Raw genomic sequence first — 14,280 nt, 5'->3', positions numbered from 1 at the left:
TGCCCATCATAAGGTTTTATTTCTGCATTTAGTGAGGGGCACAGAGCTCCTCAGACACACAGCTGTACCATTTGTATGACTGCATATGATTAAACTGAACATGTTCTTTTTAGAACTAGTAATACATGTTCTGCAACAGGTGATGGTCATTGAGAAGTCATGCATTTAGCTGACCAGTCCAGACAGCTGTCACTAGCTTTTTGTTGATCTCTTGGTGTCTACATGTTGCTGAAATTACATTTATTTAATGAAAGGCAAGGTCTGTGCCATAATCATCTTACTAGGCATAAGCATTGCTGAAGAAATTCTCTTGGCTGTCTTATAAAGGGTCAGTGAGGTTTACAGAGCTTGCACAGAAACATTTAGAGAATTATGTTTTGCTTCATAACTGAGAGTTTTATAACACTGCTGTTATTACAGTAAACCTCATTAACCCCTTTCTGGAAGTTACTGTATTCCTTAGCAAACAACTAAATGGCCTTTTTTCTTTGCAGTTACATTTGAGCTTATCATTAGGCTCAGGAGGTGATGATGCTGATAAAGAAAAACAGGAAATGGCTGCCATGCAGTCAGTCAATCTGCTTCTAAAAAGCATAGGTGCCACATTAACAGATGTCGATGACCTCATCTTTAAGTAAGTGAACAGTGTGAATGCTAGTTACACAGGTATGTGTGTCTTAAGCAGCACAGCTGCTATATTTAGTGCATCTCGTTTTATGGAAAAGTATGTAGTTGATTCAGTGCCAAGTCAAAGATTTACTGAAATGTAACTGCTCCCTCCATTGTCCTGCAAAAGAGTAGCATGCTGTAAATATATGGATCTTGCCTACCTGGTCAATGCTTTGCAAATTACTGTGTAATTTAATCAGTTTAAAGTAGTAGCCACTTCAGCGTATGACAACTTGGGTGAATTAGATTTACTGACTTAGGCTACCATGCATGATGCAGCACACTGGCATTACAGATCATACTTACCAATTTACTTTTATTTGACACAGAACCCTGTCATTTTTCAGCTGGGTCCCTACAGTATGTTATGTAAATTTGGTATAGGGGTGGCACAGAATCCCCAGCTACTTCTGAGCTGTGTCCCTAACTTGCATTATGTAAGTGTAGTACATGGGTGATTTAGAACTTCCTGCCATTTTTCAGATAGCTGTGTTCCTAATATATTCGGTAAGTGTGGTAATGGGGTGGTTTAGAACCCCCTGCCTTTTCTCAGCTAGCTGTATCACTAACATGCATTATGTAAGTGTGGTATAGTAATGGTGTAACACTCCCACCATTTCTCAGCCAGCTTTGTCCCTAATATATTAGTTAAGTGAGGTAGTGGGGTGGCATAGGACCCCCCCCTGCCATTTCTCACCTAACTTTGTCCCCGACATATTAGGTAAGTGAGGTAGTGGATTGGTGTACAATCCCCTGCCATTTCTCAGTCAGCTAGCTGTGTCCCTAACATGCATTATACAGGTGGGGTAAAACAAAGGTATTGAAACAGCTCTATTGAAAAATGGGAAAAATTAAATTGTCAAAGTGATGAGTGGGATACCCATTAAATAGTGCTGTACCTTAATTAGATGCTTGGTTTTACTGCCATTTAAAAGTGGTAAGTAAATGAATGGCTCTTAAGAGCCATGTACTGAAGGGATCTTTTCACATGGATAGACATTCTTAATGTTTTATATCATGTAACTTTCTTGACCTTTAGTACTTAATGAAGTGCACCTCTTCATTGCATGAGATTCATTCATCATATAGTATACTGTAAGTATTTTTAAATAAAGTTAGCATTTTCCTAATCCCTGTAATCCTTGGCAGAATAAGTCATTGTAGAGTAAGCTTTCAGTGGTATTTTAATGTGTTTTTTCTGTACTTTTCCTTTATCGGGGCAACAGTCCTACTGTGCTACTCTTGTTGACGATATGGTAATTCCATGTCAATACAGCCAAAACCACCATTCTAAATGCTCATTTCTTAGGGCAGTCTCACTTTCCGGTGGCTGGACTGTTGTTTTACTCTCCCCAATCAAACCCGTTCAAAACAAACAGCACCCAAAGGTGACAGGTTCCTTACATTGTCCTGACAGGATTCCACAACACAACAAGGTGAGGAAATGGAGAATGTGAAAGCTGGTTGAGTTGACTCTCGTGTCCAAAATGTTACAGTGCACTTGGCTGCCCATTGGTCTTTTCGTAACCAGTACCAGATGCTCCTTAAGTACAAGCAATAAGACCTGTACGAATGCACAAGTCAACAGAGAAATGTACAAGTAAAAAAAACCCGTTGATAGAAACAGCCAAGCTCCCTGAATACAGCTGTGTATAAATCTGACACCCTTACTGATTCGTGATTCAGGCCTCAGTGCATTTTTGGTTGGGTTATAAAACTTAATTGCCTTACAATCAGATGTCACCTTTATTTTCCGTTTTCCAAGCAACAGTCCTAATGTGCTACTCTTCTGGACGATTCCTCCTCTTTTTCTGTTTAACATCGCATATTTGACATGACACATATCCACTTGCACTTACTGGTTGCTTTAGAAAAGTCGAAGTGGATGTAAGACACCCACGTTGCACATGCCATGGTGTGAAACAAACATGTAACACAATAGGTCCATTTTTATAAAGCTATCTTACATACACTTTTACTTTTGTAAAGCAACCAGTAACTGCAAGACGATGTGTATCACGTCAAATATACGACGTTAAAAAGCAAAAGAAGACGAATCGTCAAGAAGAGTAGCATGTTAGGACTGTTGCCCCGATAACGGAAAAGTACCATTTTTTTCTTTGTTAAAATATCCTGTCATGGTCTTTAGTGCGTTTATTTGCATACATTTCAGAACAAGGGAATTCTTGGTACATATTTTGCTGTAGAACAAATGAAAAAAGTATATTATGGTCTGTTGTTTCCCTTTATGGCCAGCATTGTGTTGTGTACATTGTATGTTGGCATGTAGTCGTCCACAGTATAAACATCATGTTTAATAACAGTAAAGTAATATCAGGGTTTGTTCTTGTTGGGTGCTGTAGGTTGCATTCATTCTTTCCAGTAGTCACAGTTTGTCAAAAATTTCTCAAAAAATTCCAAGCACCAAATACATAAGCATGTGTAATCTTTTAGCCCATCATGCAGTTTGGCTGTTGATTCTGATGTACATCAGAGAAAAGTTCCTATATTTGATGTCTAAATTTAAGTTGGATTCAAAACTACTAAGTGTCCCAATGGTGAGCAAATTACTTGGCAACCTGCACCATTATTGCCTATATTTTCATGAATAGAAGAACAGCATTCAGGTCTGCTGCAAGTGCTAGCATTTCAGTACTACACCTAGGGATGTCAAACTGAAAAATCTCCAGTTTTAGCACACCACCAAGAATATGGTTGTAACTAAGAGGTCCATTCAGTTGCTGGACACAGAATACTACCACAAGGGCAGAATCACAATGGGCAAGATTAATCTAGTATTCCTGGAAGTCCATCAGCCAGAAGGTGTTTCCAATCACACAGGTTGTGAGGCTGACTCAACCAGTGAGAACTTTTGCTGCTGCAGTCATCTGCTTCAGTAAATGACAAAATACCCAGAGGGGGGATCTCCTCCCTCTAACCCTGAGATTTTAAGATGGATGCTACCACTTTCCCACTCATGAGTGACTGCCTGAAGGTCACTGGTGACCAGCCTGATTTTGGGGAGCAGTTTCTCAAGTCACCAAGTCATAGGATAGTGCTGCTCTGTACTGAAATCTGACCCTCCCTGTGTTTCCTTCAAGGCACAGCAGTGACTGTTGACCCCAGGTACTTATGTGACAGGTAGTAGTGGACTGCTGCATCATACTGCATAAGAGCATGTGACACAGGACCTAGATGCCAGGTGGTGGTAGACTGCTGCATCATACTGCGTAACAGTATGTGACACGAACTAGATGGCAGGTAGTGGTGGACTGCTGCTTCATACTGCTAAGAGCATGTGACACAATACCTAGATGTTAAGCAAATGTTTGGTAGGAAGTCCAGTTTTGGGCTTCCAGATACCAGCACAAAGTCTGCCAACTGCCTCGCTTCAGTACAACATGCTCACATGCTATTGTCAATTCACCCAACTCTCAGATTTTACAATGTGCATTCTTGCCATATGTCTGCTCACTTCCAGAGCTTTAAAGCAAGTGCAACAATGACTCCATCTCAGTCTTATATGAGGGGTATGAAGGCTCACAGACCATGGATTCTATAACAGAAAACTTCATTGAGTCTTTTTGTTCCACGTTATGGTGAAACCTTGAAGCTTATAGGGTAGGTTCATAGTTGTGCACTTGACTAATGATCACTCGGGCCTTTTTATGCTTACCATGCATCCCAAATTTTTGATGTGTTCTGATATCCTAAGTAAGTGTAAGCAGAGGCCTGGGAGGCGAACATTTGCAGGCTGCCTGTGACCATTAGAGACATATATGCCAGTGCAGACTGTTCTAAGGCAGCCCTCTCATCTTCCCCAGAAATGCCTAATGATAACGTTATAGTATACAATATAAAGTGAAAAGGTGGTTGAGCTCCAGTATAACCCTTACTGAACTCTAAAAAGGATTTAGTTCTGGTAGCCTAACCCTTTGCCCCAGTAAAGCATACATATGTTACAAGCCACATCTGAGTGACACATCACCAGGCATCCAGATAGGGATTCTAGCATGATTATTTTCATCTACCTTAGAGCCCAAGGAGTGAAGCATTTTACTGTCCTGCCACCAGTCAGAGTCCAAAGCTCTGAACAGAACTATGCTTCCCTGGTTTACATGTATTTTGGGTCCCCTGATAGTCATGTTCTGTAGCTAAAATTTTGCCCCACCTTACGTCATGCTCTGAAAACTCTGGCAGACTGACTTGGCTCTGTGCTCAAGGATGAGGACATGATAGACTCCCTTTAATCTGGGCAGAAGGGCAAAGATCTGATGTGGACTGTGCTGAAGTCTTCCAAGTTTAATTTCCACATAACTGCCTGAAATTTTGATTGTGCTAATAGTGTGACCAAGGTTTTGGACTTTTTGTTTGATGGCTTGTTAGGGATCGATATTCAGATACTCCCCTTATATAAATGACTGGCTTTTGACGATCTTCTCCAGGGACTCCCTGGAACACCATTCCTTTGTACTGAATTGTCTTTATAGATATGGGGCTGAATATTCTCCAGTACTAATTGTTTTGGCCTTGGAGAGAAGGCCTAGGAAGTCATGACCTTGACATCTTGTGTAAGCATGCAGGCTTGGACCTTACTATATCCTCCAGGCCTGACAGCAGGCTTGTTTGCCATATTTGCTATTTCTACTGAGAATGCAGGGGTTGAAATGAAGTGTCCTTTTCTGTCATCTCCAGGAATAGTTAACTACTTATGTATTGACTTTATTGCCTCCATATAATATTGCCGGTGTAGTACATTTTTTTTCCACTTTTCTTTCCTTCCAGAGCCTGTGAACATTATATTGGTCACTGCCCCTTAAATGGCAAGAGCTCTACCACAAGGCACACACCTGTAAATGTTTTTAGTGATATTCATTTTGCAATGTAAGCAAGTTTAACATGACGAGCCTTGCTTTTATTAACTATAACTGGTTAGATACATGCCTGCTCTAGGATGAAAATTGGATGCTACTTTCCCCTCAAAAGAGTGGTCCTTGCATTCTAAGGGCAACTTACAAAGATGAACACTGTCCTTTCTCTTATCATTCAGATTATCCTGTATATGCCAGTTACCTCATCCCCCTTGCTTCTTAGTGTCTCCTTTCAGTAAAAGAAAGAAAATATGTTATATTTTTTACCTCCTTGCTACTTGCTCAGCTCTGGCTATAAAACTGATTACTTTCTGTAATAATTGACATGAAGGTCAATAGTCTGCTTTGCTCCCCTTCCCTACCGTACCCCCCATTCCCTCCCACCCAACTTTACTGTACCATTATACGTACCTTGTACACTTTTCACCATGACATCTATTCACTGAACTTCTTCAAACAACTTTGCTAGTGTCATAGAGCACTCCTGTGTCTGTTCACCTATTTCCTGATTTCCATCTAATGTTAGTGATCATGACCCTCCACCTTTGGGCCAGTAATCAAGGAGCTTCGGTCCTCACCACTAGCAGCTGTGGGGGATATTCACTGGGAGGATAACAGGTGCACACACAGTATTTCCAGATGCAGCTCTCTGCATCAAGTGCAATTTTCATTAAGAGCACACAGAGACCACAGTTAGTCTGGGGCTGGTATCTCCCTCTTTTTCCATATCCCCAGTTAGACTCCCCACCTGCACAGCTATAGAGTTGAGATCTCAGTTGAGTGTCCAAGCCAAGGCCTCCAGCACCCTCTCTTTCCAACCAGTGCTTTGTGTCCCTGCCTAAGTAACACACACATGCTCTTTGAGCTTTGACTTACACACACACAGACACACACACACACACACACACACCCCTGGAAAAGGCTGGCATAGGTGTGCTAGCTATGCCGCCTTCTACCCAGACTATAAGGTAGTTGTGATTGTCACCAGACACTCCTTCCCACTACCTTAAGGCTCTTCCAAGGGTACTCAAAATGCTGAGTGAACTTAATATTTTACAAATGGCAGTTTGACCAAGAGCAGGGCTATTAGAAGTGCCCCACACAGCATCACCAAATAAATATGGAAAGGTTTAAATATATTTATTAATAAATAATAAAAGAACAAGAAAATATTAAATATATATTCACAGTGACATGGGAGTTCAACTCATAGGAAATATTTAAAATAACATTTAATGTCTAAACTAAGCTTCACTATATTCCTGATTGAATCTAAGAGAATTACTATACCCTAATAACTTAATAGAGCAAGGCAGATGATGTGGTGAATGGTTCTTCTTGTTATCGGGCCCAAGACAGAATACATATTGCTCTGTCTCATTAAGAGACTTCTCAAAATATCTGAAATATTACTGTGTATCATATAACTGATTTGTTTGCAGTTAAAAGCATTCTGTAGAGTCCCTGGCTCCTTTATCTGTTTAAAACTTTCATTTTGTGACTCAGTGCTGTTCTTCTGCTGTGATAAACATTTCTGTAGTGTTTACTGTCTAAAAGAATGTAGGCTAGTAGCTTTAGTATTGTTCCCCACCCTCCATCCCTGTTGGTGTCTTGCTGTTATACTTAGTGGCTTTGCAGTTGCCCGCCCCTACTGTAAATTTGATCTGGTACACTCCTCCCAGTCTAGTGTCATTAGTTCATTCTATCTAATACAGGAGAACATTTGAGAAGGCTAACCCACTTAGTTTCCTACCCTTGAGTTATCTTCTGCTTCTCTCCCTTTCCTTTACAAAAAAAAAACTTTTCTAGAATCTCCCTGTGTCCTGCTTAACTGTAGCAAAAACATTTACACTTGTTTTCTTCCTTTCCTGTAACTAAGTCTAGTCCAGATACAGATTTGCTGTATCCAGGACTTGTTTGTAAGCTCCTGAGGCCCCCAAGCCTTTCTGTGTTGGAGTGAAACCTGCTAGCTTATCAGGGGGAATGGTAAGCACTAGTTAACCTATCGGCCACATAAGGAGTGGTTTCTGACCCGGAAATTGTAGTTATTGGCCATTTGGGCAATTTTTCCATCTCTTTCAACTTTCTGATTTAAAAGCCCGCATTTGCAGTTGGTTCTTTACCGTGGTAGTGGTGCTGCGGTAGCGTTGTCGTCTCACAGCAAGATGTTGTCCAGTTCAATTCTCAGCTAGAGCGTCTTCTGTGTGGAGGCATGCGTGAATGGGCGTGCCTTCGTTGAAGGTTGTGCGTCAGGGCTGGTAACTTGGCACATAAAAATCCACTACCAAACATTAGCGGACCGGAGTTCAGATACAGATTCTTAGTTTTAGGAATTGAATTTGCTTATTCGTGCTCAGCACTTGTTCAGAACTTGTTGTAAGCACTAAATAAGCTACAGATTACTACAGCACTCAGCCTCCCTCATTACCTAGACTTTCCTCACTTGTCTAGATGAAAATAGTTTTTTATTCAGGCATGTCCAAGGGTCAGCTCCTAGTGTTCTCTTCTGTCTGTCTGATGAATCTGTGCATCTTGGGGCAATGTAGCAATTGCCTCATGTGCACAGACAATCCTCTCCTCCTACCACCCAACACTACAACCTGTGAGAGATGCACTTATCTAGCCAAGCTGGAGGTAAAGCTCTCTCCAACCAAGACTGAACTTGACAGTCAAGAGGAGAAAGTAAACACTTGCACCACACCACATTCATCACATAGTCCCACTAAACCTACACTACCAAAATCCACACATAGAAACATAAAAACATTCACGGAGGCTCTCAATAATAATCTGCTCAAGCAACAGAGACCTCCAAAGCAGAAACACAAGCAACCTCCACCCCTAACACAACCCAAATGATACATGGCCCACAGATTCAGTGTGCCACTCAACCACAGCCCATAAGGCAAAATGACGTACCCAACACACTAGTCATAGGTGACTCTATATTCAGGCACACTGATGTCCCACTCACCAGGTTAAACAAGGAGAAGGTTACTGTCATTTGCCTGTCTGGTGCCAGGATCCGCCACGTAACCCACACACTCGCATCACTCCACAACAAGTACAAATATGACTCTGTCATTGTCCATGTTGGTGTGAATGACCTTAGACATACCTCCCTGGACTACATGAAGAGACATGGAGGAGCTGTCTGATCTTGTAGCCCAGGCAGGTATGACTCTAGCTCTGAGTAGCATCCTGCCATTGCCCAGAATGATACCGCAGTACAAGGACAAAATGATTGACTTCAACAATTGGATAATCTTCTGGTGTCATTCTAAAGGGATCCAGTATCTGTCTGCTTGGGATGACATGGTCAACAGACCATGATGCTTTGCCAGAGATGGCCTGCACATGTCACCCCTGGGATTCCAGATACTGGCTAAGGCTCTTGCTGCCCCTATATTGCCTTTTTTAGGCAAGGTTCAAGTGACAAATTTACCACCGTAACTGCAACAGGCAAGCAAAAACTGAGGGTAATGCTGCTCAATGCTAGAAGTCTAAATCTCAAAAGGCACTCCCTCGAGTCACTCCTTAAAATGGAGAGTATCGATATCTGTGAAGTGACTGAGACCTGGTTCAAGGCTCCAGAGAGCACCCCTGCATTACCAGGCTATAACTCATACCACACTTTTCGGCCACCTAACCTAGACCTGAACACCAAAGGCAGAGGTGTGTCCATATTCATTAAGGTTAGTTGCTCAGCATAATGCATCCAAGGTTATCCAAGTGCAACTAACTCTGGGCAAAACTGCAATTTTATTTATTTGACATTTGTTAACTGGGTTGGTCCAGCTGGGCAGGAACCCGTTTTCAGTGGAGACCCAAGGAGAAAAGCTCCAATTACCAAAACAATTAGGATAACATAGGTAACAAAACATAGAAAGTACCATAACCAAGTATAACTCCAAAACATATCAATACAAATATGACTCAAAAATATTCAAATTACAGCAAGAGGGTTTTCTCAAAGAAATGAGTATATGAACCCCTAATGTGTTTTTTTTTTTATGTACAAAACAAGTTACATACAAGTGATCAAACAAGTGATATACAAGTGAATCAGGTTTCTTGCATAGGCTTTGTAGGAAGGTATAGGTGATTTCAGGAGTTAAGAGGGAAGGGAGCACCAATTGTATAAAGGGGTATATCAGTTAGGCTCTAAGCAGAGACATGATTTAGTGTTGAGAAGATAATGTTTGAGTTTCTTTTTAAAGTGTGCAGGGTGTATGATGGAGTGGATGTTCAGAGGAAGTTTGTTCCAAGTGTGGGCTGTAGAGCAGTTATATTGCAGTTTGCCTGTGTTGTTCTTTGTATGATCTACATTCAGAAGTTGGTTAGAGGTGTGGAGGGTGCTAGAAGGGGTATAGGTAGATACAAGAGTAGTGAGAGCTGGACAGGATGAAGGCCTGTATAGAATGGAGTGAATAACTTGAAACTGAGAAAGTAGCAGTAGTTGAGGGAATTCAAACCATTGTAGTGAGTTCAGGGCAAGGCAGTGATGGGAGGTATAGGGGGAGTTAGTAATGAATCTTGCAATTTTATGGTAAGTTTGTTGCAGTTTGTTCATGGTAGTAGCTTGTATATTGGTTAGTATTGGGGCTGCATAGAGAAGTGTGGGCAGGAGGAAGGAATTGTGCTAGGGAGAGTCTAGCATTTAGAGTAAGAACTCTTTTGTTACGATAGAGCAAGCCAAGTTTCTGGTGTGTTTTTTTTATTCCTTCCAGTAAGTGTAAGTTAAATTTGAGCTCGTCATCTATAATGACGCCTAACAGTTTAGTGTGTGGTTCAGGTTTTATGATTGTGGTGTTAGAGGATGTTATGGTAAATGTAGATTTGTGATTGGAAAAAGAGCGGGGGAGAAAGTGCAGGAGCTTGGTCTTCTTAGGGTTAAGGATAAGCAGATTGTCAGATAGCCATTTCTCTGTGGATAGAAAGGAGTTTTGAGTAAGGGAGAGAAGGTCTGTGATAATACTGGAGATTGAGATGAGTGTAGAGTCGTCTGCATATTGTATAAGAGAAGATTGTCTGCAAGAGGTGAATAGTTAATTTTGTAAAGATATTAAATAAGAGGGGACCCAAGATAGAGGCTTGAGGGACACCTGTTGGAACAGATATAAAGGGAGAGCTGGTGGAGAGCCATTTGACAGATTGCTGCCTACCTGAGAGATAGCTGGAGAACTAAGCAAGAGGGGAAGAAGACAGGTTGAGATTAGATAATTTAGAAAGTAGTATAGGATGAGAGACTGCCAAAGGCTTTGGAAAGGTCAAGGAAGAGGCAGGATATTAGCTGATTGTTATCAAGGGCATTGGCTGTGGTATGAGTGAAAGAGAGGAGGGCGGTGGATGTGCTGTGGTGGGGATGGAAACCATGCTGAGTGGGAGTGAGAAGGTTGTGTTGGAGGAGGTGGTTGAGAAGTTGTGAATGTATGCATTTTTTGAGCAACTTGGAGATGGGAGAAAGAATAGCAATGGGACAATAGATGGATCAGTGGAGTTGCCACCTTTATGCAGTGGGATAGTGTAGAAGGATTTCCAGATAGTGGGAACTGTAGCCTCTTGTATAGATCTGTTAATGAGAATGGATATAGGATAGGCTATAGATTTAGCAACGAGTTTGAGAAATGTAGGAGGTAGGTTATTCGTAGAGGGAGAACATGGTTTAAGCTTAAGAAGAAGGGATTTGATGTAGGAAGTTGACACAGGTTTAAATGAGAAGAGATTCTGGTTATGAGGGCTGTTGGTAGTAGTGATAGTTTCAGCATTAATATTCGAGGGTGTAAGGTTTTGGATAGTGTCATTGAAGTGTTTGTTGAGTAGGGTAGCAATTTCAGGAGGAGATTTGTTGGGATAGGGTGAGGGGCTAGAAGGCTTGCCAGGGTAAAGTATTTTGTTGAGTAGTCCAGAAGTTGCTCGGGTTGGACCTGTTGTCCAGTTGAGGAGAGTCGTAGTAAGAGGTCTCGTCTTTGGTGACCAATTTCTTAACTAGGTTACGTGTCGTAGTAAGAGGTCTTGTCTTTGGTAACCAATTTCTTAACTAGGTTACGTAATTGTCTGTATTTAAGTAGATGAGGAGTATGCCTGGTTTTTAGCCATAACTTCCAGGTGGTATCCCTGGTATGCATTAGTGCTCTAGTATCTTTAGAGAGCCATGGAGCATGGTTTGATTTAATTCTGATTTTCCAGGAGGGAGCAAGGGAATTAAGGGTATCTAGGAAAATGTTGTTGAATTTAATGACAGCATCATCAAGAGGGATGTGTTTAAGGATGGACCAATCAATACTGCATAGCATGGAATTAAACTGGGTGTTACTGAAGTTAGAGAGCTTATGGCAATCTCTAAATAGGTGTGGTTTGTGTGTCTGGGAGGTGTGTCTAAGGATAGTGGTGGGGAGGTGATCACTTAAGGAGTCAGGTAGGGTACATGGGCTATGGTAGAGGTGAGGAGAGTTGGTGAGTATCCAATCAGTGGTGGAACTGGAAGATAAGTCTTTGTTGAAACGGGTGGGAGATGTAATTAGTTGATGGAAACCATGTAAGTTGATGCTGGATTGTGGTGAGTCAGTAGTAAGTTTGGACCAGTCTATATTGACATCACCAAGAATGAGAGTTTCATTGTGTAAGTTGTGACTAAACCAGGATAGGATATTTTCGAAGGTGGGTATATTATTCCCAGGGGGATGTAGCTAGAAGTGACAGCAGATTCCTTGTGTGGGTTGAGATGGCAGTTTAGGATGAGAAGTTCAGCAGGATAGAAATTGGGGATGGGGATAGTTATAGGAGACAGGTTTAGGCTACACCACCACCTTTTGTTAGGGGATTTATCTGCGTGATAGATGTTGAAACCTGGTGGCATTATTTCACTGTCAGTGATGTAGGACTTGAGCCAAGTTTCGGACAAGGCAAGGATGTTAGGGTTTGTATGGGCTATCCAGGAATGTAGTTCTAAGATCTTGTTTGTTAGACTTTGAATATTTATAGAATGTATGGCAGATGTTTATGTGCAGGTGTTTGTTGTAAGTCAGTATGGGTATGGTTAGGGCTGAGAGCAGAAGGGGTGGGATTGGAGGAATGATGAAGTGACTGAGGGCCTGGGTTAGGGTAGATGTCACCAGAGAGTAGAAATTTATTTGTAAGGTGAGTGAGTGGAGTATAAGCTAAGTGAAGGAAGATGAGTTTAGGCTTGGGTTTGAGGGTATTTGTATGGTTGGAAAGGAGGATAATTTGTGAAAAGTAGAGGAGGAGATACTAAAAAGTGATGGGGAGATAGCTGATTAGGAAGTAATGAAGAGGTTAGTGTTGGAGGTAGAGGTGGGGGAACCTTTAAGTGGGTTGGGGAGGTATGAGTGGAATGAGTGAAATGAGGTTAAGGCTGATAGGTAAAAGAGTAGTGGATGGCAAAAAAAAGGAAGAGTTGCGTTGTTGGGGGATAAGTGAGAGTTAGTATGGGGACTAAAACTGAAGTGGAGGCAGGGAGTGAGGTGAGTTGGGGAGGAGTTCTGGCAGGAGGTGTGTTGTGAGAGGCTGGGCAGGCAGGAAGGGGAGGGAATGGAGAGTATAAATGTAATGATGTAGGAGTGGGTGGGAATGGGGGTAGGGGAGCGAAGAGAGCCCGAGCGTAGTGAGGGCGAATGGAGCGGGGCATGCACCCCTAGAAAACTAAGCTACTAGAAACAGCCAGGAAAGCCAGGGAAGTTAGGCAAAGTAAGAGAAGGCAGGGAGGCAGAGGTGCATGGAGAAAAGAGACAGGGTATGTCAGTAGTGATGTACAGCAGAAGTTTAGAGTACCAAACCAGGGGCCAGGCACCCAAAGTAGAGGAGTGCAGATGAAGGGAGGGGGACCGAAGATATATGCAGAGGAAAGGCACTGTTGTCAGAGAGCTGGAGAGAGCTGGTTGATTCAGGAAGAGAGAGAGAGTGGGATATAGAGAAAAGAGGCAGACACCAAGGAGCGGTCCAGAGAAGGTGCTAGCTTACAGCCAGGACAGAAGTAGTAGTATAGGTATTAAATAAAATATATATTTCACTTGGCTACACATGCATAAAGTATCTCCTGGTATTCTTAGGGGAAATACCCATGTAGGGGAAATTGATTGTAGGGTGTTCACGCTGGGTCACCACAGGGTTAGGATACTGCAGAGACTGTTTGCTATCCATCAGCATCTTGTTCGTAGTCACATATAACGTCTGTATTAAAATCCAGTTTCATTAATGGATTGTAGTCTGCGATTGCTGGCCTCTTCGCTCTTTCTTTAACGCATCTTGTCACAGGAGTCACAGGTTGGTAATCCAGTTCAGTTTGGTTAACAGTGGACTCAGCCAAGCATTCGGTCTGATTCTCATTATATTCAGCCAAACGATCTCTTAGTTAATTAATTTTCTCTTTTTTGTGCCCCTGCTCGATGACCTTTCTTTCCGCTGGGTTGTTTTCATTCACACAGGGACCAGAAGGGCTGTTAAACCTGTAATTTTATATTGGTGTCTGAAATGATTTTCACAACTCTTCCCAGAAACAGAAACCCAAGGGTTGAGTGAGGGAAAAAATATGCTTCTTTTTTTAAGCCCTTTATATTCTCCTGGAACCTAACAAATTTACATTAAACTGATTTAAATCATGCTTCCAAAAGCCTACTAGCCTTCCAATCACACAAACTTCGTGTTTACCTCCTCCCGTTCACGCGTACCGTGATCAGCAATCCAAATTGTAGCTTGTTACAAATCCCCCACCACGCCCTAG

The 14,280-nt window shown here is 42.0% G+C and overlaps 1 protein-coding gene across 1 annotated transcript in view; it reads left to right on the top strand.

Moving 5' to 3' along the window:
- VPS13C (vacuolar protein sorting 13 homolog C) overlaps positions 1–14,280 on the top strand; it is a 6,956,796-nt gene that overhangs the window by 6,079,362 nt on the left and 863,154 nt on the right. Inside the window, exon 74 of the mRNA XM_044076309.1 lies at positions 495–634. Within this exon, the coding sequence (XP_043932244.1) occupies positions 495–634 (140 nt within the window). The remainder of the gene's footprint in view (positions 1–494; positions 635–14,280) is intronic.

Source organism: Protopterus annectens, chromosome 7.part0, assembly GCF_019279795.1.
Source record: "Protopterus annectens isolate FY-2018-M chromosome 7.part0, PAN1.0, whole genome shotgun sequence".
NCBI classification, from domain to species: Eukaryota; Metazoa; Chordata; order Ceratodontiformes; family Protopteridae; genus Protopterus; species Protopterus annectens.
This window is presented reverse-complemented; position numbering and strand designations above follow the sequence as displayed.